We start from the raw sequence: 25277 nt of genomic DNA on the forward strand, positions 1-25277 counted from the left end.
CCCTTGCCTTCTGATACAGGATGTTGCTTGCCACTTGGGTTCAGGCAACATCCTGATAGAGGAAGTATGCTTGGTTAGCACCTGCGCTCCAGGGGATCTGGCAGTTAGCAGTTGCTCGATAAATGTTCGCTGAATGAACAAATCATCAGAATTCAGTAAACACTGCATAAACGCGGTGAAGAATGCTGGAGTTGGAAGGGACACATTGATACCACAGAGCAATCGGCTCGTCTTTCTGATGCTGAAAGGGAGGATTCGAGATGTCAGTGCCCCACAGGTAACTAATGACAGAGCTAAGACCGGAAATTATTTATTTATTTATTTATTTAATAGATACGGAATGCCTGCTATAGGAGAGTGCTAGCCTCTGGGGTCTATGTGGTCGAGGAGAGACACAAGCTTACCAATTCCCTCCTCAGAGCGCTAAAAAAAAAAAAAAAAAGAGAGAGAAAAAAGAGAAAGCACTGCAGGAGAGTAAGGTGGGGACAGAATTCCCAGAGAAAAGGATGTGAAGGAAGAACCTGGAGCGCTTGGTCCGGACCCGAAGTGGAAAAGGATGATACAAAAGGAAGAGCGAGAAAGCGGCGCGACCCTCGGCCCCTCGGCCCGTTTCTCCGCCGAGCCACACGGGGGCGCTGCACCCCTCCCCGCGTCCCGGGCCCCGGCGGCGCCGCCTGCTCGCCTTTTCCCGGCGGAAATGCCCGGGCGATGACGGACACCCGGAGGGAGGGGAGAGAAAGAGCTAGAGAGAAGGGGCAAGGGAACCGGGAGCGGCCGGCGGGCGGGAGGCGGCGGCGGCAGGTGCCCATCGTCCGGCGGGAGCTCCGCGGAAGCCCCGCACCTCCCCGCGCCCTTCACCGACTCCTGGGGCGCGCGGCCTGACGGGCCAGGGCGGGCAGGGGTCTCCCGGAGACCGTGTGCCCGGAGCCGCCCGCGGGGCTTGGGCGGGGCGCGGGGTCGCGCTCCCCGGCTCCTTCCCCTCCCGCTGGGAGCTGGCGGCGGCGGCGGCGCCGGGCGAGGGGAGCGGCGCCCGGGGCTGGGGCGCGCGGGGGCGGGGAGGGGGGCGGGAGGCAGCGGGGGAGGGGCTCGGGCCACTATGGACGACAAGGCGTTCACCAAGGAGCTGGACCAGTGGGTCGAGCAGCTGAACGAGTGTAAACAACTGAACGAGAACCAGGTGCGGACGCTGTGCGAAAAGGTAAGAGAGAAAAGGGGCGAGATGCGGGCGGGGGACCCCGTTCCTCCTCCTCCTCCCCCTCCCCCCTCCCCTTCCCTCCCGGGATGCCAGCCCTGTGCCCGGCGCGCCGGTCCGGGGACCCGCAGGGCTGCGTCTCCGGCTTGGGCATTCTCCCCCGATTCGGGTCGGGCCCTTCCAGGACCCCCGGGGACCTAGCCCACGGTCCGGACCGGACTCTCCCGGTCCTGGCCTGGGGGGTCCCGGATAGGTGGGCGGGGGCATTGTGGCACCCGGAATCCACGCCCTGAGTGTGACTGGGGTCGCCGACGCTCTTCTGGGGAGATTGCTGACACTTCAGCATTTCCCGTGCGGACTAGCAATCCCGGCGCTTTAGCTGGCCGGCAGATGAATCTCGTGCGGTCTCGAAATCGAAAATGCACCGAAAACGAACCTGGGTGTTGTGACTATCAACGCGCTCGGTAATATACCCAGGCTTTTTCTCAGGTGACTCGGGCCCATCAAGAATCAGTAAATTGGTATGCGTCAAGCATTTGTTTGTAGAGAGGTGGGTGTGATGACAGACTGTGATTTTTAAAATAGAAGTTGACTTTAGTTGAGACAGATGGTGACTGGTCTTCACGTTGAGAGGCTCTTTGGAAGCAAAAAATTGTTGATTTTCAGAAACAAGATGGCAAGTCTTAAGTTTGGTAACAGTGCTTGCCTGAAATGATTAATGGTGTATGTGTTTTTCGTGCAGGCTAGCACTTTTCAGAAAGTTATTTCTATTATATGTAAGGTTTTTTTCATTTCCAGAAAGTAATAAAATATGCAGGTGGTTTACTGTTTACAGTTGCTCTTGATTGTGTGATCTGAGACAACTTTCTGAATTCTGTGTGCATTGTTTTTTTAACCACTGTAATTATTTCGGACTTTACATCTTACTTTTCTCATTCATCTTTTATGTAGTTTGGACTAAATTTTTATGTAAAAAGGTCCCATGTGAAGGAGTAACGAAGTTATTTATTCTTTAATGTTTTGGGGTTTTTTGGGGTTTTTTTTAAGCCAGAATCCGTAAGACTTTCTTCATGATTGTGTTTGGAAGTCAGGATGCCTCAGAAAAGCACTAAAGAAAGAAAGATTTTGTCATTATTATTTATAGGGTACCATTAAAATTAAGCATCTTAGGAATGGAGGAGTAATAGCTAATGTTAAGTAGTTAGAATAGTGTTTTTTAACTAAGTGTAATGTTGCTTAGGGTCTTTATGTATTAAATAACTTTTTTTGAAGTATAGTTAATTTACAATGTGTTAGTTTCAAGTGTACAGCAAAGTGATTCAGTTTATTTTTGAATTTTTGAATTTTATTTTATTTTTTTATACAGCAGGTTCTTATTAGTCATCCATTTTATACATATCACTGTATACATATTAATCCCAATCGCCCAATTCATCACACCACCACCCCCATCCCCCGCCCCCTCCCCCACCGCTTTCCGCCCGTGGTGTCCATACATTTGTTCTCTACATCTGTGTCTCAATTTCTGCCCTGCAAACCGGTTCATCTGTACCATTTTTCTAGATTCCACATATATGCGTTAATATACGATATTTGTTTTTCTGACTTAACTTCACTCTGTATGACAGTCTCTGGATGCATCCACGTCTCTACAAATGACCCAATTTCGTTCCTTTTTATGGCTGAGTAATATTCCATTGTATATATATACCACATCTTCTTTATCCATTCGTCTGTTGATGGGCATTTAGGTTGCTTGTGTGTCCTGGCTATTGTAAATAGTGCTGCAGTGAACATTGGGGTGCATGTGTCTTTTTGAATTATGGTTTTCTCTGGGTATATGCCCAGTAGTGGGATTGCTGGGTCATATGGTAGTTCTATTTGTAGTTTTTTAAGGAACCCTCCATACTGTTCTCCATAGTGGCTGTATCAATTTACATTGCCAGCAACAGTGCAAGAGGGTTCCCTTTTCTCCACACCCTCTCCAGCATTTGCTGTTTGTAGATTTTCTGATGATGCCCATTCTAACTGGTGTGAGGTGATACCTCACTGTAGTTTGATTTGCATTTCTCTACTAATTAGTGATGTTGAGCAGCTTTTCATGTGCTTCTTGGCCATCTGTATGTCTTCTTTGGAGAAATGTCTATTCAGGTCTTCTGCCCATTTTTGGATTGGGTTGTTTATTTTTTTAATATTGAGCTGTATGAGCTGTTTATATATTTTGGAGATTAATCCTTTGTCTGTTGATTCGTTTCCAAATATTTTCTCCGATTCTGAGGGTTGTCTTTTCGTCTTGTTTATGGTTTCCTTTGCTGTGCAAAAGCTTTTAAGTTTCATTAGGTCCCACTTGTTTATTTTTGTTTTTATTTCCATTACTCTAGGAGGTGGATCAAAAAAGATCTTGCTGTGATTTATGTCAAAGAGTGTTCTTCCTATGTTTTCCTCTAAGAGTTTTATAGTGTCCGGTCTTACATTTAGGTCTCTAATCCATTTTGAGTTTATTTTTGTGTATGGTGTTAGGGAATGTTCTAACTTCATTCTTTTACATGTAGCTGTCCAGTTTTCCCAGCACCACTTATTGAAGAGACTGTCTTTTCTCCACTGTATATTCTTGCCTCCTTTGTCATAGATTAGTTGACCATAGGTGTGTGGGTTTATCCCTGGTCTTTCTATCTTGTTCCATTGATCTATGTTTCTGTTTTTGTGCCAGTACCGTATTGTCTTGATTACTGTACCTTTGTAGTATATATAGTCTGAAGTCAGGGAGTCTGAATCCTCCAGCTCCATTTTTTTCCCTCACGACTGCTTTGGCTATTCAGGGTCTTTTGTGTCTCCATACAAACTTTAAGATTTTTTTGTTCTAGTTCTGTAAAAAATGCCATTGGTAATTTGATAGGGATTGCATTGAATCTGTAGATTGCTTTGGGTAGTATAGTCATTTTCACAATGTTGATTCTTCCAATCCAAGAACATGGTCTATCTCTCCATCTGTTGGTATCATCTTTAATTTCTTTCATCAGTGTCTTATAGTTTTCTGCATACAGGTCTTTTGTCTCCCTAGGTAGGTTTATTCCTAGGTATTTTATTCTTTTTGTTGCAATGGTAAATCGGAGTGTTTCCTTAATTTCTCTTTCAGATTTTTCATCATTAGTGTATAGGAATGCAAGAGATTTCTGTGTATTAATTTTGTATCCTGCAACTTTACCAAATTCATTGATTAGCTCTAGTAGTTTTCTGGTGGCATCTTTAGGATTCTCTGTGTATTCTCTAGTATCATGTCATCTGCAAACAGTGACAGTTTTACTTCTTCTTTTCCAATTTGGATTCCTTTTATTTCTTTATCTTCTCTGATTGCCGTGGCTAGGACTTCCAAGACTATGTTGAATAATAGTGATGAGAGTGGACATCCTTGCTTTTTCCTGATCTTAGAGGAAGTGCTTTCAGTTTTTCACAATTGAGAATGATGTTTGCTGTGGGTTTGTCGTATCTGGCTTTTATTATGTTGAGGTAGGTTCCCCCTATGCCCACTTTCTGGAGAGTTTTTATCATAAACGGGTGTTGAATTTTGTCAAAAGCTTTTTCTGCATCTATTGAGATGATCACATGGTTTTTATTCTTTAATTTGTTAATATGGTGTATCACATTGATTGATTTGTGTATATTGAAGAACTCTTGCATCCCTGCAATAAATCCCACTTGATCATGGTGTATGATCCTTTTAATCTGTTGTTGGATTCTGTTTGCTGGTATTTTGTTGAGGATTTTTGCATCTATATTCATCAGTGATATTGGTCTGTAATTTTCTTTTTTTGTAGTATCTTTGTCTGGTTTTGGTATCAGGGTGAAGGTGGCCTCATAGAATGAGTTTGGGAGTGTTCCTTCCTCTGCAATTTTTTGGAAGAGTTTGAGAAGGATGGGTGTTAGCTCTTCTCTAAATGTTTGATAGAATTCACCTGTGAAGCCATCTAGTCCTGGACTTTTATTTGTTGGAAGATTTTTAATCACAGTGTCAATTTCATTACTTGTGATTGGTTTGTTCATATTTTCTGTTTCTTCCTGGTTCAGTCTTGGAAGGTTATACCTTTCTAAGAATTTGTCCATTTCTTCCAGGTTGTCCATTTTATTGGCATACAGTTGCTTGTAGTAGTCTCTTAGGATGCTTTGTATTTCTGCGGTGTCTGTTGTAACTTCTCCTTTTTCATTTCTAATTTTATTGATTTGAGTACTCTCCCTCTTTTTCTTGATGAGTCTGGCTAATGGTTTATCAATTTTATCTTCTCAAAGAAACAGCTTTTAGTTTTATTGATCTTTGCTATTGTTTCCTTTGTTTCTATTTCATTTATTTCTACTCTGATCTTTATGATTTCTTTCCTTCTGCTAACTTTGGGGTTTTTTGTTTTTTTGTTTATTTATTTATTTATTTATTTTTGGCTGTGTTGGGTCTTCGTTTCTGTGCAAGGGCTTTCTCTAGTTGCGGCGAGCGGGGGCCACTCTTCATCGCGGTGCGCGGGCCTCTCACTATCGCGGCCTCTCTTGTTGCGGAGCACAGGCTCCAGACATGCAGGCTCAGTAGTTGTGGCTCACGGGCCCAGTTGCTCCACGGCATGTGGGATCTTCCCGGACCAGGGCTCGAACCCGTGTCCCCTGCATTGGCAGGCAGATTCTCAACCACTGTGCCACCAGGGAAGCCCTAACTTTGGGTTTTGTTTGTTCTTTTTTCTCTAGTTCCTTTAGGTGTAAGGTTAGATTGCTTACTTGAGATTTTTCTTGTTTCTTGAGGTAGGCTTGTATAGCTATAAACTTCCCTCTTAGAACTGCTTTTGCTGCATCCCATAAGTTTTGGATCATTGTGTTTTCATTGTCATTTGTCTCTAGGTATTTTTTGATTTCCTCTTTGATTTCTTCAGTGATCTCTTGGTTATTTAGTAACGTATTGTTTAGCCTCCATGTGTTTGTGTTTTTTACGTTTTTTTCCCTGTAATTCATTTCTAATCTCATAGCGTTGTGGTCAGAAAAGATGCTTGATATGATTTCAATTTTCTTAAATTTACTGAGGCTTGATTTGTGACCCAAGATGTGATCTATCCTGGAGAATGTTCCATGCGCACTTGAGAAGAAAGTGTAATCTGCTGTTTTTGGAAGGAATGTCCTATAAATATCAATTAAATCTATCTGGTCTATTGTGTCATTTAAAGCTTCTGTTTCCTTATTTATTTTCATTTTGGATGATCTGTCCATTGGTGTAAGTGAGGTGTTAAAGTCCCCCACTATTATTGTGTTACTGTCGATTTCCTCTTTTATGGCTGTTAGCATTTGCCTTCTGTATTGAGGTGCTTTCTATGTTGGATGTATATATATTTATAATTGTTATATCTTCTTCTTGGATTGATCCTTTGATCTTTATGTGGTGTACTTCCTTGTCTCCTGTAACATTCTTTATTTTAAAGTCTGTTTTATCTGATATGAGGATTGCTACTCCAGCTTTCCATTGATTTCCATTTGCATGGAATATCTTTTTCCATCCCCTCACTTTCAGTTTGTATGTGTCCCTAGGTCTGAAGTGGGTCTCTTGTAGACAGCATATAGATGGGTCTTGTTTTTGTATCCATTCAGCAAGCCTGTGTGTTTTGGAGCATTTAATCCATTCACGTTTAAGGTAATTATTGATATGCATGTTCCTATGACCATTTTCTTAATTGTTTTGGGTTTGTTTCTGTAGGTCCTTTTCTTCTCTTGTGTTTCCCACTTAGAGAAGTTCCTTTAGCCTTTGTTGTAGAGCTGGTTTGGTGGTGCTGAATTCTCTTAGCTTTTGCCTGTCTGTAAAGCTTTTGATTTTTCCATCAAACCTGAATGAGATCCTTGCCAGGTAGAGTAATCTTGGTTGTAGTTTCTTCCCTTTCATCACTCTATGTCATGCCACTCCCTTCTGGCTTGTAGAGTTTCTGCTGAGAAAATAGCTGTTAACCTTATGGGAGTTCCCTTGTATGTTACTTGTCGTGTTTTTCCCTTGCTGCTTTCAATAATTTTTCTTTGTCTTTAATTTTTGCCAGTTTGATTACTATGTGTCTTGGCGTGTTTCTCCTTGGGTTTATCCTGTATGGGATTCGCTGTGCTTCCTGGACTTGGGTGGCTATTTCCTTTCCCATGATAGGGAAGTTTTCGACTATAATCTCTTCAAATATTTTCTCAGGTCCTTTCTCTCTCTCTTCTCCTTTTGGAACCACTATAATGCGAATGTTGTTGCGTTTAATGTTGTCCCAGTGGTCTCTTAGGCTGTCTTCATTTCTTTTCATTCTTTTTTCTTTATTCTGTTCCTCAACAGTGAATTCTACCATTCTGTCTTCCAGGTCACTTATCCGTTCTTCTCAGTTATTCTGCTGTTGATTCCTTCTAGTGTATTTTTCATTTCAGTTATTGTATTGTTCATCTCTGTTTGTTTGTTCTTTAATTCTTGTAGGTCTTTGTTAAACATTTCTTGCATCTTCTCGATCTTTGCCTCCATTCTTTTTCCGATGTCCTGGACCATCTTCACTATCATTATTCTGAATTCTTTTTCTGGAAGGTTGCTTATCTCCCTTCATTTAGCTGTTTTTCTGGGGTTTTATCTTGTTCTTTCATCTGGTACATAGTCCTCTGCCTTTTCATCTTGTCTGTCTTTCTGTGAATGTGGTTTTTGTTCCAGAGGCTGCAGGATTGTAGTTTTTCTTGCTTCTGCTGTCTGCCCTCTGGTGGATGAGGCTATCTAAGAGGCTTGTGCAAGTTTCTTGATGGGAGGGACTGGTGGTGGGTAGAGCTGGGTGTTGCTCTGGTGGGCAGAGCTCAGTAAAACTTTAATCTGCTTGACTGCTGATGGGTGGGGCTGGGTTCCCTCCCTGTTGGTTGTTTGGCCTGAGGCGACCCAACACTGGAGCCTCCCTGGCTCTTTGGTCGGGCTAATGGCGGACTCAGGGAGGACTCCCGCCAAGGAGCACTTCCCAGAATCTCTGCTGCCAGTGTCCTTGTCCTCACAGCCACAGCAACCCCCTGTGTCTGCAGGAGACCCTCCAACACTAGCAGGTGGGTCTGGTTCAGTCTACCCTGGGGTCACTGCTCCTTCCCCCGGGTCCCGATGCACACACCACTTTGTGTGTGCCCGCTAAGAGTGGAGTCTCTGTTTCCCCCAGTCCCGTGAAAGTCCTGCAATCAAATCCCGCTAGCCTTCAAAGTCTGATTTTCTAGGAATTCCTCCTCCCGTTGCTGGACCCCCAGCTTCGGAAGCCTGACGTGGGACTCAGAACCTTCACTCCAGTGGGTGGACTTCTGTGGTATAAGTGCTCTCCAGTCTGTGAGTCACCCACCCAGCAGTTACGGGATTTGATTCTACTGTGATTACTCCCCTCCTACCGTCTCATTGTGGCTTCTCCTTTGTCTTTGGATGTGGGGTATCTTCTTTGGTGAGTTCCAGTGTCTTCCTGTTGATGATTGTCCAGCAGCTAGTTGTGATTCTGGTGTTCTCGCAAGAGGGAGTGAGAGCTGTCTTTCTACTCCTCCATCTTGTTTCAGGGTCAGGTGATTCAGTTTTACATATATATATATTCTTCTTCAGATTCTCTCTTGTATTAAAGGTTATTACAAGATATTGAGTATAGTTCCCTGTGCTGTACAGTAGGTCCTTGTTGTTCATCTATTTTATATATAGTAGTGTGTATATGTTAATCCCAAACTCCTAATTTATCCCCCCCCCTTCCACTTTGGTAACCATAAGTTTGTTTTCTGTGTCTGTGAGTCTGGTAAATAACTATATGTTGACTCAAGAGGATTTAGTTCTGTAAATAGAACTGCCAAGCAAAGGGTATTTTTGTGTTTCTGAAACAAATTGTTTACTTACCGCTTCAAGTTCGACATTCAGTTTTCTTGTGTGATAAACTATAATTTCATGTCTTAGAATATATGTTTTAAATTGATCTCTCAGGCTGTAGTGTCAGGTGAAATATCCAGTTCTGAAATTAGCTGAGTCAGTTGACCTCACTATGAACAGTAGATGTAGACTTGAAGTTATGGGCAAAGTTGGTAGTTCAATTGGTTTTACCTTTGACTCTCTAATAATTTTGAGATGTCTTCCTGGAGAAGAATGTTGTACCCCTACTCAGTCACACTTGAGCCTTAATCACTTGAGCAAGCTTTCTGAATTTGCCCAGAGAGATTATTTTAACTTCAGCTCCTAAATAAATTGGACTACCCATCTCCAGGACCTCTGAGGTATATTTAAGCTGGTATCTTACCCACTTCTTTCTTTGTATACTTGTACTTTTCCATTAAGCATGATTTTTTTAAGTGAAAATCCCCTGTCATTCATCTTTGTCCTCCACCCCTTTGATGGGGTTGCTGATGGGCTGGAGGAGAGTGACGATAGTCCTTCCTCGCTACCCCCTGAGCAGTGCTTAGTGCGGCAGCCCCCTTCTAGCAGCTGTGGTGAACCTTTGTGGTGTGTATTTTCTGTCTTTTAACCTTAGTCTAAAGTTCCATTTTATTTCCCTACCTCTGCCCGCCTTTTTCCTGCCAAGTGCAGTGTTTGTGTATAACAAACTCTAGTAGGCAGCCTGAGTCCAAACCCTGGCTCCACAGCTTGATGGCTGCCAGTCTCTGCACCTCCTTATCTAAGACAGGGATGATAGTACTTGCTGATCTCCTGGGGCGGTTGTATTAAGATACTACTGGTGTAAAGTCCTGACCAGAAATTAGCAATGAGTATTAAATGAAGAAAAGCTAAAAATAAAAGTAGCTATTTTATCTTGTTTTAAATGTCATCCTATTTTCTTTTGGAAAAAGATGCAAAATAAGTAGATGTGTTGATATGACTTCTCTGTGGAGAATGTACTTCAAAAGAGGTTTCCTATATAGTGGTTCTAGAACTCTGAAAAATGCAGTTTCATTATATCTTTTTTAAATTTTATTTTTATTTTTTTATTTTTTTGGCTGCGTTGGGTCCTCGTTGCTGCGCGCGGGCTTTCTCTAGTTGCGGTGAGCGGGGGCTACTCTTTGTCGCGGTGCACGGGCTTCTCATTACGGTGGCTTCTCTTGTTGCGGAGCACGGGCCCTAGAGCACGCGGGCTTCAGTAGTTGTGGCGTGTGGCCTCAGTAGTTGTGGCTCGAGGGCTCTAGAGCGCAGGCTCAGTAGTTGTGGCGCACGGGCTTAGTTGCTATGCGACATGTGAGATCTTCCCGGACCAGGGCTCGAACCCGTGTCCCCTGCATTGGGGGCAGGCATATAGAAAGAATATAAGAGACAATAAAAAGTCAAACCTAATTGTAAATATCATCTTTTTGTTTAATTCTTTGTGGCTAGATTTTAGGGTTTTTTTTTTAAGTAACATGATTTTTTTGGAGTCTGTTAGAAATATTTTTCTATAGAAAGTTACATCATTGTGAGGGTGATTTCTCCCTCAAAATTAAATTCCTATTCTAACTCAGATTGCCTAAAACATGAAGGAGTCAGCTGAAATTAAGACCAAAGTGGTACTGGAAAAAGCCCTGTTTTGAGGTAGTGGCAAAAATAAAACCCATCCTAATGCCAGTTGGAGAACAGCTACAAAAAATATGGGTATGAATGATATGGTATGTCTGGCCTTCAAGGTTAATTTCTGTTTAGAGAAAAACTGTTTGCATAAAATAGTTAAGGCATGTCTTCCAAGAAGATGACTAGCTCTTAACATGAACTTAAATTAGCAGTCCAGCTTTGGAGCTGCTTGTACATTTGACCCGTCTTACGTGCGTAGAGAGATTGCTTCTGCCATTTGTTTCTGCAATAGCAGTATGCACAGTGATTTAGAAAGATGGTGTGCCTGGAGAGCCAGTCTGGCACTGTCGAGGACATTCTGTGACAAGAACTATTTTTAACATTTGTTTGGTAGTCTCAGGAAGATAAATTTTTTAGGCTCTTCGACCTGATAAACTTTATTTTATACTGAAGAACCTTGGTGATGATATTCTAAGTAGGGAGGGAAATTTAGCCTAATTGTGTGCTAGCAGATCTTTATGCTGATGATTATACAGTGCCTACTTAGAAAAATTTTGAGGTTTGTGTAGATATATATGTAAATTTTACATTGGACTAATGGATATGTTCCTGGGTCCTGGCCTCAACGTTGAAATAAGCAAGTATCTTTAGGATATTACTTTACTTCATTAATGTGAAATAGCATGCTTAAATTCTTGAATGCCTAAAACTATCTTAATGAAAATTATTGATAGATCCTGGTAAAAATGGGGACTTCCCTGGTGGTCCAGTGGGTGAGACTCTGCGCTCCCAATGCAGGGGGCCTGGGTTTGATCCCTGGTCAGGGAACTAGATGCCACATGCTGCAACTAAGAGTTCAAATGCCGCAACTAAAACATCCCGCATGCCGCAACAAAGATCCCACATGCTGTAACTAAGACCAGGCACAGTCAAATAAATAAATACTGAAAAAAGAAAAAAAGAAAAAAGATCCTAGTAAAAATCAATGATTTTTCTGAGTCGAGAAAAACCTCTCGATTACTTTTCTTTAATAGTTTGTAGCTAAAAGTGGTGGTCTTAACAGCCAAAAAGCTTAACTATTACTTTCATTTTAACTTCTCTTGAGCAAGGATTAGTGCCAGCTCTAGTGGCCATTGATATAGTTCAAAATGCAGTGACATAGATAGAAAGTAGCTCATTTCTACTATAACAAAGAATGACATGATTACAGTGGAATATGAGGTTAAAACCCAATTTTACTGACTGAACAAATCATCATTTTCCATGCTTATCTAAGCCAACCTTTCATAGCAGACAGGTAAAGAAACTAAACCAAACTAGACTAACATGAACTACTGCTAATGACTAGAAAACAGACCTTTTAAAATCAATTCATCATTTCTCGACTTTACATATGATGTGTAAAATCATGTTCGTAGATAGAAAAAATGAAGATACATTATAAACGTTTCACATGGAGTAGTTTTATTTGCAACATATGCCTTTTATTCTACTTTGAAGATCGTGCAGAAATTTTTCCTTCAGTGTTTTTTTCAGGACAAATGCTCTGAAGGACTTGGTGAATGAAGTCCTCTTTGATGAAAGGAAACCAAAATACCAGAAATTGAAGATAAAATTAATGCCAAAACAATCACTGCACTTTAGACTATGTAAACTATATTTCTGAACTTAGATTTTCTAAGAAAAATGGCATTAAAATCACTGTCATCTTCAAAGAAGGCTAAGTGAGAGCTGCAACAACATTTCACATTTAGTTTTGGGGGTTTTCCGCATATATATATTTTTTTAATATTTATTTATTTATTTGGCTGCGCTGGGTCTTAGTTGCAGCACACAGGATCTTTAGTTGCGGCATGCGGGATCTGGTTCCCTGACCAGGGCTCGAACTCGGGCCCCCTGCGTTGGGAGCCCGGATTCTTAACCACTGGACCACCAGGGAAGTCCCTCCTCATATTCTTAAATTGAGATGTAATTCACATACTATAAAAGTCGCCCTATAAAGTGTACAATTGAGTGGTTTTAGTATATTCATAAAGTTTTGCCACCATCTCCACCATATAATTCCAGAACATTTTCATCACCCCAGAAAAGAAACCCTCTGCCCACTAGCAGTCACTCCTCATTCTCCCTTCCCCCCATCCACTGGCAGCCACTGATTTACTTTCTGTCTCTATGGATTTGCCTGTTCTAGACATTGTATATGAATGGAATCATGTAATATGTAATGTTTTGTGTCTGGCTGGCAATTCTTCCATGCTGAGCATGTGTCAGTACTTCATTCCTTTTTGTGGCTGAATAAAATTCCCTTATATGAATATAGCACTGTGGTTGTTTTTATAATTAAGTTATTGCCATCTGGAATTTGTTGTGAAGTTTAAAAAGTTATTTTTTTCAGATTGAAAAAGTAATACATATTTGTTTTTTAAAAATTTGAACATCTCAGAAATGTAGGGGAAAAGCAAACGCTCTCCACTGTTGCACCCACCTTCCCTGTCCATTACCATCCTGCCTCAGAGGCAAACATTAGGTAGCTTTCCAGGCCTTGTTCTCTGTGTGCAAAAAACATGGGTTTTGGGGGCTAGGGAGGATGTTTGTGGTGTATTGTTTTCATTAAAATGGGATCACAGTTATACTAAAATCTTTTTTTTTAACCAAACAATCTGTCTTGGCCTGTGTACATACATACAGTTCATTCTTTCTGAATGTCGACAGACTGTATGATTTATTCTTGTGTTTCCAAGCTTGACATTGCTTGGCATACAGACTCTTGACTGTGGTTGAACTGAAAGAAAAGGCTTGTTTCTTTGTATTGAAAAAAAAAAAAAAAGAGGTCAATTCTCATTTATGGAAGAACCTTGTAACGGTAGGAGGACAGGCCACCCTACTTATATTAATCTAGCCCTGTGGGATTTGGAGCTTCATTTAATCTCATCTGTTTTGGAGATCACTCTGTTCTGTGGCTTTCTTCAGATGAATTTGCCTATAGGAGTAAGAGGTAGCCTCTGACGGTTTATAGCAGATTATTTATGTGTAAATAGAGGGGAAAGAAAAGAATTTGTGTACTGGCTCTGCCAGAACCAAATACGGTACCTTTTGGGATTATGGCTCTGGCAGTGGGCACCAACACAAAAATAAAAATAGAATGTCACCTGTTGAGAAGCTGGGGAGACTTGACATTTTCATATTCTGCATTCTTAAAATGTGGGTAGAGGAAAAATAAAGTATTATATGTGGATGTCATTCCCAAAGTTTTATTTTTCACAGTTCTCTTCCTAAGATAGATTTGACTTTATAGCAGCAAGAAAGAATATGTTTTAAATGGGTGAGAAAGGAAGCAAGTTTGAATAGATAGGTATACAGCGATGCGTTAAACTTGCTGGTATAACTGTTAAGCTTTATGCCTGGATGTGTCTGTGCCGGGTGGCATTTACCATCACCACAGACCTTCACTTCACAGTTTAAACTTGGTCTTGTCAGAGTCTTAGAGATAATTAAACTTTGGGTGCTAAGTCACATTAAAAAGCACTCGTGAGACTTATATATAGAATTACGCGGTGTACAGAAAAGAGTTAGTGTAGCAGTCCTAAGACCACTGTATGTAGAAAGGCCTCATTTCAAGGTTGTCTTTGGTGTCTGGAAACTTGGATTTGGGGAGGCTTCCCACCATTCCCTGTTAAGCGTGGCTCACTGTGCCTAAACTGTTTATGCAAACAATGTGATTTATGTGGAACACGTGCTTTTCTTTTGAAGTCTGGAATTTTGGTACATGCTAGGCAGTGGGTATCCATGTGACCAGCTCCCCGTTACAAATCCTGGGCCCAGAGCCTCTAATGAGCTTCCCCGTGACTGACAGATTTCACACGTGTCGTTTCAGCTTGTTGCTGCAGGTGTTAGGCGCACTCTCTGCGGCTCCACTGGGAGAGGACTCTTGAAGCTTGCGCTTGATTTACTCAGGGCTGTGCCCCATGCACCTTTTTGTGCTGATTTTGCTTTCTATCCTTTTGCTGTAATAAATCATAGACATGAGTACAACTACGTGCTGAGTTGTGTGGACCTTCTTTTGTGAATCACCACCAAACCTGGGGCTGGTCTTGGGGACCCCTGACACACAAGGGTTTTTACACTGAGAATTCCAAGTATCAGGTGAACTGTATACTTACTTCTGCCAGTCCAGCACATTCTTTCCTTGAAGGCAAGCCAGAGTGATCTCACAGTAAGACCACTTTACAATAAAGGGTGTGAGCTATAAATCAAGTGTTTAGAAACATCAGGAATCTGTACAGTAAAGATAAAAATATATTGGAGGGGGGCTGGCTCTGGCCTGACAAAGTACTTCACTGTTATGTAGATAAAAGGTCAGGAAGTCTTATGGTAAAGCAAATACACACACACACACACACACACACACACACACACACACACACACACACACACACACACACACACACACACACACACTGTAAATCACGTATCTTAACCCATCCGCATAGTTTTATAAAACCTGTGCTGGGTTAAGATAACCGTATGTCCTTAAAAGAACAATTGAGGGACTTCCCTCATGGCACAGTGGTTAAGAATCCACCTGCCAATGCAGGGGACACGGGTTCGAGCCCTGGTCCGGGAAGATCCCACATGCCGCGGAGCAGCTAAGCCCGTGCGCCACAACTACTGAGCTTGTGCTCTAGAGCCCGTGAGCCACAACTGCTGAGTCCACGTGCCACAACTACTGAAGCCCGCGCACAGCAACGAAGAGTAGCCCCCCATCGCCACAACTAGAGAGAGCCCGCCTGCAGCAACGAAGACCCAACACAGCCAAAATTAAATAAATAAAATCATTTTTTAAAATTGAATTGGATAATATTTACATTTTGGGGCTTTTTATTTCTATATTTAAAGTGAGACAGTAATGATAATGTTCATATATGAAGCAGGTTTCCTTTTTAGAGTTGGAACCATTGGCTGAGTATTTTTTTTTTAATTAATAATCACAAAAATAGACATCGGGTCCAGTTGAACTCTCTAATGACTTATGCTCTTCAGTTTGATTTTTTTTCTGAACAAAATTGGGAAGCTGTTTTATGAATAAACTTGGTAAAAATGCTGTTTCATTTGTGATCTCGGACATTTCTGGCCGTTTGCCAGACCTTTAAGGAGATGCTTGATAATCTCTAAAATTTCCTTCAGTTCTAATTGGAATTACACCTTGTAGTAGCTCTGCCCTCATTCTCGCCCCATCCCAGTGACTGATTGGGCAGCAGGGAGCATGTGTCTCAGCTGGCCAGTGAGAATTCTGGGAAAGCTTTGTGAGATGGATAGACTAGATTGGCATGTGCCCTTTGGCCTTTTGCCCCTTCTTGCTGAGTAAGATACCAGATGCAGTGCCTACAGATGCATCATCATTTTATGACCATGAGATGGTGATTCCGTTTACTAAGGATGGCAGAGAAGGTGAAGGGAAAGAGTCTGCTGCCCCAATGGCCCTTGAGAAGCTGCACCAACCCAGCGCTGCCTACGTCCAGGCTTCTTGTTACATGAGAAAAATAAACCCACAGTTTAGGTCTTCTCTTCCCCCCTGAAAAAAAGATACTTCAGTAACATGATGATAATAAAATATTGTATTTTGCCACACAGCTAAGAATCAACCCTTAGAGAATTTGAATTTGGAAAAGCATAGCTATTTCCACATTACACATGTGGAAGGTAAGACTTCACATTTTAGAGAGATACAGACTAGTCTCAGTGAAGAAACTGAAGGGTATATAGGTCTTAGGGTTACACAATTAGATTTCAGATGGGTGGAGAACTCATTTTTCTGGAAGATTTTTGCATGTATAATCTCATTCTAACTAACTATAGGCAAAGAGAAGAAAAATATGGACTGCACTGTTCATAACTCTTGGGAAGTTTACCAGGCTAACTTAAGCAGAAATGTCATTTGCCAGAAGAATGTTTAATAGCCTAGAATCAGAAGGCAAGCTGGAGAACCAAGCTTGGAAGTTTTGCAGAAATTAAAGAGAGATTGGAGCCACAGTCAAAATCATACCATAGCAACGATTTAGAACGCTGGAGAGAACACCTGTGTGGGAGTAGAACTTGCCATTGTCCCCACTGCTTAGAGTCACTTCAGATTAGAAGTCTGGGCTAGGTGCATCCAGTTGGCATAGATGAACCTGGAGGTAGACTGACTTTCTTTGTGCTTCTAACAGTGTGTATACAGACTTTCGTTGGGATTTTGTTTTATGTATTCTAACATCAGTGTTTTGGATTGGTGTAATAGGACGAAATAGTCACAGAAAGCAAGTTGAGGTGAATGATACTTGTCTTTGTAGTAATGTGAGCCGACTTACCCTTATCTTTCATCTTACATGTAAGTCCACAGAACAGATGCATTAATATAATGATTTCCAAGCTTTTTAGTCTCATGACCCCTTTTTACTCTTAAAACTTGAGATCAGTATAGTAAGTGAATAAAAGTTTTTCAACAAAACTTCATAGTGTCACTATTACAAGTTTGGAAACTAACAAAGCCATCAATGTAGAAAATCTCCCTACCTAGACTTAAAAATTAACTTTTTGATTTAAAATACAGAAAATATAACTTTAAATTTTAAGTCAACTGTTATAAAAATAGTTTAAAACCTTCTGTTTAACAGTTTAAACAGTGAAGGCTAATTCAGAGCTTTATATTCTCAAATGCTTTCATATAAATAGTTTTCTTGGGCCTCTCAAAAATGTTACCTCTTAATTAGGATTGACTGAATCAATTATTTTTGAGGCATATTGTAACTTATTCTACAAATATCTTTATACTACAGATGTCAGTATTATTCTCTTATCCTGTGTGCTGTAAATATTTCCTCAGGCTTTTTCTTTTATCTCTTTCTGTATACAGAAGTTTTTATTTTGTTTGGTTTGAGCTCATCAAAGCCAGCGTGTTTGAGGTGGAGAGTTTACCTGTTCCTCTTTTTCTCTCTGGTGCCTGGCCTATAACAGACACTTGACAGATGTGACATGGATACATGAACCTTACTCTTCAGGAATATTTTGATATGTCACGTGATTGTGGTGGATGGTGTACATCAGAGTGAATGGTTTATCAGCCTCCTAACTTGTCCTGTGTGGGAACTATATATTAAGTAATCTTTCCTCTGTTTTTGGTAATACTTCCTTTAGTAGGTTCTTTAAGTAGGGTTAGCTTGTTAAAAATTCTTAATGTTACATGACTAGAGGATTCTGTTTTAAATATTTCTGGAAAATGTTGGTTATTTGCTCCCATTTGACTTGAAAAACAAATTACTTGATGCTTGCTAAGCAGATGACATAAATGATTTTACTCACTTTAAGCTTGTTGTCATGACTTTTTTCCAGTTGTTAGTTCTATTGCAGGAGGTATTGTTGCTCTTGAAAGACCTCTGCTACTTGTTTTCTCAATCTTCAGCCGTTATACTAGGATCCTTTTAACTTTGGGATTTGGCTTCTATAAATTGGTTTGTTTTTTATTTAAAGATTTTTTTTCTTTTTTTAATGTGGACCATTTCTAAAGTCTTTATTGAATTTGTTACAGTATTGCTTCTGTTTTATGTTTTTTATGGTGTTTTGGCCACAAGGCACGTGGGATCCTAGCTCCCCAACCAGGGATTGAACCCGCACCCCCTGCATTGGAAGGCGAGGTCTTTAACCACTGGACCGCCAGGGAAGTCCCTATAAATTGGTTCTTATATTAAGGACTTTTTGTCTTTAACCCCAGTGCATTAATGCTTTGGGCTTGACTTGAATGACTCTGCTGTGAAAGTTTGGTCCTGTGATCTGAACCAGCTATTTGAAGAACCTAACATGATCATACCTAAAAATTGTTAGAGCAGTTTTCTTGGTGTGGAACTCCTAGACAGTTTTTCTTGTTAAACAGGTGATCTTGTAGTTTTGTGACTTGCCTTTTTCATTTATATACCAAATACTCATTATATCAAATATACTTCTATAACATTCTTAATGTCTACTTAGTATTCCATTCTATGGATGTTTCATATTTGTTTTCTTAACTATCTAGTGTACATTTATAGTTTCGGTTTTTTTTCTTAAAAGCAAACATTCCTTTACTTATATCTGTACATATTTAGCTGATTTTATTCATAGTGTAGATGCCTAGAAGTGGAGTTGCTTGGTCCAGTAGTGTAACCATGTATCAGTTAGTGTTAGGTTTGGTTTGTGTAACAGAAAATCCAAAATAATAAAGGCTTAACCAAGGTTGCAGTTTGTATTTCTCCACGTACAGGAAAATCTGGAGATAAACAGTCCAGGGTGATAAGTCCACTGAGGTATCAGGAAACCAGACATCTTGCTGTGTTAGTTTCCTGGGTCTGCCGTAACAAATTACCACTAACTGGGCAGCTTAAAACAACGGACATTTATCCCTCACAGCTCTGGGGGCTGGAAGTCCAAAACCTAGGTGTCAGCAGGGCCACGCACCCTCTGGAGGCTCTACGAGAGAATCCGTTCCTTGCCTCTTCCAGCGTCTGGTGACTGCTGGCATTCCTTGGCCACATCACTTCAATCTGCCTCTCTCTTCACATGGACTTCTCTGTCCGTGTGTCTGTCTCAAAACTCCCTCTCCCTCTCTAACAAGGGTATTATGTAATTACATTTAGGGCCTATTGGGATAATCTAGGATAAGTGCCTCCCCCAAGATGCTTAATCACATCTTTTTCATACGAGGTAATATACACAGGTTCTGGTGATCAGGAAGGGAGTATCTCTTTGCAGTGTGTTTTTTCAGCCTGCCACATCTTCCAACACTCTGCTTGCTCTTACTAGGGAGCAGCCCCTCTTTATGGTAGAGGTGGCTCCTGGAGTCCAGCCATCACATATACATTCTAGGAAACAGGATGGAGAGTGATGAAGGGCACACCCCCTCTTTAAGGAAACTTTCTGGTTCCCACATAACACTCCTTACATCACACTGACCGGAACTTAGTCTTACAGCCATTTGTAGTTGCATGAGAGTCTGGTGCTATGGACTGAATATTTGTATCTTCTCAAAACTCATAGGTGATGCCTGATCCCCAGTGTGATGGTACTTGGAGGTGGGGCCTTTGGTAGGTAATTAGGTCATGAGGGTAGAGCCCTCATGAATGGTATTAGTGCCCTTTATCGGAAGAGACGCTAGAGAGATGACCTGTCTCTCTTAATACCATGTGAAGAAGGCGTCCACAGCAAGAAGGTGTCCCTCTGCAAACCAGGGTGAGGGTCCTCACCAGGAATCGAATCAACCGGCACCTTGATCTTGGGCTTCTCAATCTTCAGAACTGTGAGGAATAAATTTCTGTTGTTTAAGCCACCTAGTCTGTTATTTGTTACGGCAGCCTGAACTAAGACAGCTGGGAAATGTAGTTTTTCAGCTCGGAGCATGGCTATCTGATTGAATACAATTAGTTTAATTATTGAGAAGGAAAGGGATAGTGGATATTGAGGTTAGGCAGTCTTTGCCTCAGATCAGTTTACATTTTGTTAGCTTTCCAAAGATGTGCATTCCTGCCTATAGGGTATGAGAATAGGCATAGAAATCCCATGCCCCTTAGTTATTACCCCTCGGCCCTAGGCAACTCTAATCTTCTGTCTCTGTAGATTTGTCTGTTCTAAACAGTTCACGTAAATGGAGTCATACAATATATGACCATTTGTGACTGTCTTCTTTCACTTAATATGTTTTCAAAGTTATAGCATGTGTCAGTACGTCATTTTTTTCTTTTTATTATTAAATAATAGTCCATTGAATAATACCATATTTGTCTGTTCATTAGTTAATGGACATTTAGGTGGTTTCCACTTTTTGGCTATTGTAATGCTGCCATGAACATGTGTAAACTTAAGTTTTCATTTCTCTTAAGTATATATCTAGGGATGGAATTGCTGAATCACATGGTAATTCTATGTTTAACACCTTGAGGAACTGTCAGACTGTTTTCCACAGCAGTTGTACCATTTTAGATTTTCACCAACACTGTGTGAAAGTTCCAGTTTCTCTACATCCTCAAAAGCACTTGTAATTCTTTTTTATTTAGCCATCCTAGTAGGTGTAAAGTGGTATCTTGTTGTGGTTTTAGTTTTATGATTTTATAATACACATTTCAGGTGGTTTTTTCCTCCAGATTTTGTTTTAATGGCCAAGAAATGATGCCTTCAAATTTGTGATGGAATTTTTTTTAATTGTTGATTTCATTTTTTTTAACAGGCTAAGGAAATTTTAACAAAAGAATCAAATGTGCAAGAGGTCCGTTGTCCTGTTACCGTCTGTGGAGATGTGCATGGTCAATTCCATGATCTTATGGAACTCTTTAGAATCGGTGGGAAATCACCAGATACAAACTATCTATTCATGGGTGACTATGTAGACAGAGGTTATTATTCTGTGGAGACTGTGACTCTTCTTGTGGCATTAAAGGTATGGTTAATGAATTTTTTTTTTTTTTTTCAAGCTTTGATCAGCAAAAGGCAAGAGTGGCGGCATTGCATATCAGATGTTCTAGTTTATGATCCATTCACTTTATAGCCCCTTAAAATAATAGTTCATTTTACATCTTTTGAGAGAGAGACATGAAAACGATACATTAAACCTCTCCTGCCTACTTCTGGTACATTACTGTTGTAGGTAATCCATAGCTGAAGTCTTGGAATCATTTTTAGTCAACTTATCCCTCATATATAGTCAACTAGTAAGTTTTTAAAAAATTCTTGCCTTGCAAAATCTGTTATTCCTGTGTCTTTTTATTTCTACTATCATACAATGCATATCTTAATCACTTCACACTTTAATTAGTGCAGTAGTGTGGTAGCTAATATTTCTGCCTCCAAGATCTGACCCCTCCAGATCTACCTGGCATATGCTGCCAGATTAAATCTCTCTTTTAACATTCATCTTGTTACTTCACTGTTCCCAACTCTTCAATGATTCTGTGTTACCTGCAGAATCGAGCTCACACTCCTTGGCTGGTCCTCTACTGCTGCCTGAATCTGCTGCTAGTAGTTGGTAGCATAAACTCTTTGCCTCAAATCAGAGTATTTCAGTGCTCTGGCTATCTCCAAATATTTACCTGATTTCCCCAAACGATTACTCTGTCTCTGATTTCTTACCCCTTCTGCCAAGACTCAGCTCAAGTCCTACTTCTTCCATGAAGCCTTCAATCACCTTAGCTTTACTCCTTCTAAATTATCATAAAATGTATTCTCCCATCCCTTATTTATGTTACATAGTGGTTTATTGCCTTGTTTCTCATACTTCCTTAAGTGAAGTTAGTCCCTAACCAGCAGAATTCATGTATTATATTTGTGTGGACCTGGTACTAGATTTGAACGCTGTGCTTAGTGCTGGACACATAATGGATGCTTAGTGAATACGTGTGAAGTATGCATTTGCAGCTTTTTGGTTTGCAGAATCTGATGCTTTTTTATACTTATCAGACACATTGCTAACCAAAAAGTATGCCATAAAGTATGTCTCTATGTTCTGTTATGGAAAGGAAACTATATAAATACATTTGAAATCTTGCCCACATTTGGCAGGGCCTGGTTTTTTGGTTTTTTTTTTTTGACATGTCTAAAATTTCTTGTTTTCCCCAAAATTGTCAAATATTTAATTATTTATGAATTTTTAACAATACATGTACATCATAAAAAGTTGGTTTTCAACATAATACTGTAAAATATACAGGTTCTAGGAAGTGAACTAAAGCATAACAAAGATATATAAAAAAAAGTTATTCATTCCCTTCCTACACCTCACCATCTTCATCTCTAGCCAGGCAGGGCCTGTTTTTGTGTTCTGTTTACAAATACATTCTTCTGTGGGAAATAAAAGGGAGGGAGAAGTTAGTCTGTAGAGAGTTTGTCTTGGGTCCAGATCTCTTCTGTGTCCGTGGAGCATTAAAAAGTCATAGTGTTCTGTAAAGACTAAGAAGACTAGTGGTAATTTGAGTATGAAAAAGATATTAGAGACAAAGAGTCAGATACGATTTTATTATAATAAAATAGTTACCAGTTAATAAGGATTCCAGTGAGGGGAGTATGGATACATAGTATGAAGAAGGATGGCCATAAGAAAATATTTCAAAGGTTAATCAAGAGGACCTGGTGATGAATGAGAAAATTTTTTAGTCTGAAAAAGAATTTACATTTAATGTACTAGCAGACTGAGGACCATTTAAAGAAATGGGTCAGAGGTTAATGTGCTTAGCATAACACTAGTAAAAATACTTCCATGGGTTTCTTTTCCTTTTCCTTTTCCTTCAGGTGCGTTATCCAGAACGTATTACAATATTGAGAGGAAACCACGAAAGCCGACAAATTACCCAAGTATATGGCTTTTATGATGAATGTCTGCGAAAGTATGGGAATGCCAATGTTTGGAAATACTTTACAGATCTGTTTGACTATCTGCCACTTACAGCTTTAGTAGATGGACAGGTATGTATGTGGGGACAGATAAAAGTAGGAAAAGATTTTCTATTAGTAATTTAGGGTCTAGATTGACATGACATTCTTTCTGCATCTCCTTGGCCTTTTCTGCCTCTTTCCCTTATACTTAAAGTTTCAGAACAGGGAACTGGGTAAGTTTTATACACGTTGAGATCGGCAAGTTCTTCCTTTCATCCTCTCCATCTTCCTGCTTCCCTTTCCATCTATTGATACATCTATTTATACACCATGTGTTAAGTGACAGTTTCTGATTCTGAGTAGTAGGACAAATCTACCTCCTTGGGAACTTTCACAGTCTTCTGCTAACACTCATAAAATAGAAGTCATTTCTAAATGACCAAGTGGAAGTATAGTGTAAACCAAAACTTTTAGATGTAAGTAAGGGATGAAATGCAAGGAAATGCATTTATTTATAAATTACATTTAATTCAAAGAATGAAACAGTAAAATAAACTTGGGTTAATTAAAAATAAAACCAGAAATAGATACCAAAAATACATAGTTGATCAATATGGCCCAAAGCAGTTTTTGAGAAGTCTATTAAAGTAATATAATAGTCAAAACTGATCTAGAAAAAGAGAGGGAGGTCACATAAAACACTGGGAATGAGAAATAAGGCATTACTCTAAGTATGGAGGTACTTAACAAATCACAAAAACAGTTGCAGCTTTATTCCAATAAACTTGAAAACATAGATGAAATTTATTATAGCAGAATATTAATTATTAAATTGTTTTGAAGAAATCAGACCAATGTAAATAGACCATCAGACTAAGAAGAAATTGGAGAGTAATCAGGTCTAGGTATTTTATAGGCAAATTCTACCAAACCTTTAAGGAACATAACATTTCTGAGTTTCAAAGCTTAGGAAGAGGTGGAGAGCTTCAAAACTCACTCTGTAAGGCTAGTGTAACCCCAATGCCAAACCAGACATGGCAAGCACAGTAGAATGAAATCAGACCAAAACCATTTGAACAAAGTCCTGTATCTTTATTTAAAACTCAATTAAGGAGTAAAATAACACTAATTGGATGAAGAAACTTACACTGACTATACTTATCAGCAAAACATCGGAAACCTTCTCCTCAAAATCAGGAGAAAAATGCCCTCTAAGACTTTATTATCTCTGACTTAGAATCCCTGGAGAATGGACCTGGGAGTAGTATCTCTCCCCTCCCCTCCTTCCCCAAAGAAATCTTATTATTCAATTTTGGTTTTGGAAGTCCTAGCCAGTGCACTGAGCAATAAAAATAATTAAAAGGTATAAACATTGAGAACAAAATAACAAAAATATTTTTGCAAACAACATGATTATGTACTCAGAAAACTCTTAGAAAACTGAGAAACTATTACAACCAATAACAGGAATCAGTAGGGTCTTTGCTGTAAGAGAAATTTTAAATTTTTATATTGTCAGCAGTAACCAACAGAAAAAGTTAATCGTGGGTCACAAGCACAGAAATCGCATTCTAGGGAAAGTGGAAATACACTATATAAAATACCTAGGATTATAAAGAAAAAAGAAGTATATTTAAATGTTAACAGCTCTCTGGTCGTGCATTTTTTGTTTTTTTCCATTGTGTATTATACATTTTCCACTGTGAATATTATTAAATGCTATTTTGAAAAGAAAAGCGACTAGGATTGACATTGGTAACCATTATTTACTCTCCATTAACTTTTAGCATTTAATAAAACAAATCCATTTTCTTTTTAAATTCATAAACAGATATTCTGCCTCCATGGTGGCCTCTCCCCATCCATAGATACACTGGATCATATAAGAGCCCTGGATCGCTTACAAGAAGTTCCGCATGAGGTAAACTTAGTTTTAATGAAAAAGAAAGAACTATAACCACATTGTGGTAACCCTAGATTAGTTAAATATGAGCAGTCATAACTTACATCGCATACTTCGTTTTCTTTGCCAGGGCCCAATGTGCGATCTGTTATGGTCAGATCCAGATGATCGTGGTGGGTGGGGTATTTCACCACGCGGCGCTGGCTACACATTTGGACAAGATATTTCTGAAACATTTAACCATGCCAATGGTCTCACACTGGTTTCTCGTGCTCACCAACTTGTAATGGAGGTATGTCCTTTTCCTATAGGATGATGAT

General features: G+C 40.0%; 1 protein-coding gene across 2 annotated transcripts in view; it reads left to right on the plus strand.

The window, feature by feature from the left end:
- The first annotated feature begins 706 nt into the window (after window positions 1-706).
- The window catches only part of PPP2CB (protein phosphatase 2 catalytic subunit beta), a 32226-nt gene continuing 7655 nt past the window's right edge, over window positions 707-25277 (plus strand). The window contains exons 1-7 of one of the 2 annotated variants that reach the window (XM_082444681.1): window positions 1091-1198; window positions 19734-19780; window positions 19886-19992; window positions 20917-21126; window positions 22971-23144; window positions 24886-24975; window positions 25088-25249. In XM_082444681.1, coding sequence (XP_082300807.1) covers window positions 21010-21126; window positions 22971-23144; window positions 24886-24975; window positions 25088-25249 — 543 coding nt within the window. In that variant the 5' untranslated portion in view covers window positions 1091-1198; window positions 19734-19780; window positions 19886-19992; window positions 20917-21009. Of the gene's footprint in view, window positions 1199-19733; window positions 19781-19885; window positions 19993-20916; window positions 21127-22970; window positions 23145-24885; window positions 24976-25087; window positions 25250-25277 lie in introns of both variants that reach the window. The other variant, XM_082444680.1, reaches the window with a different exon arrangement.

Source organism: Balaenoptera physalus (assembly GCF_965194825.1).
Source record: "Balaenoptera physalus genome assembly, chromosome: 21".
NCBI lineage: Eukaryota > Metazoa > Chordata > Mammalia > Artiodactyla > Balaenopteridae > Balaenoptera > Balaenoptera physalus.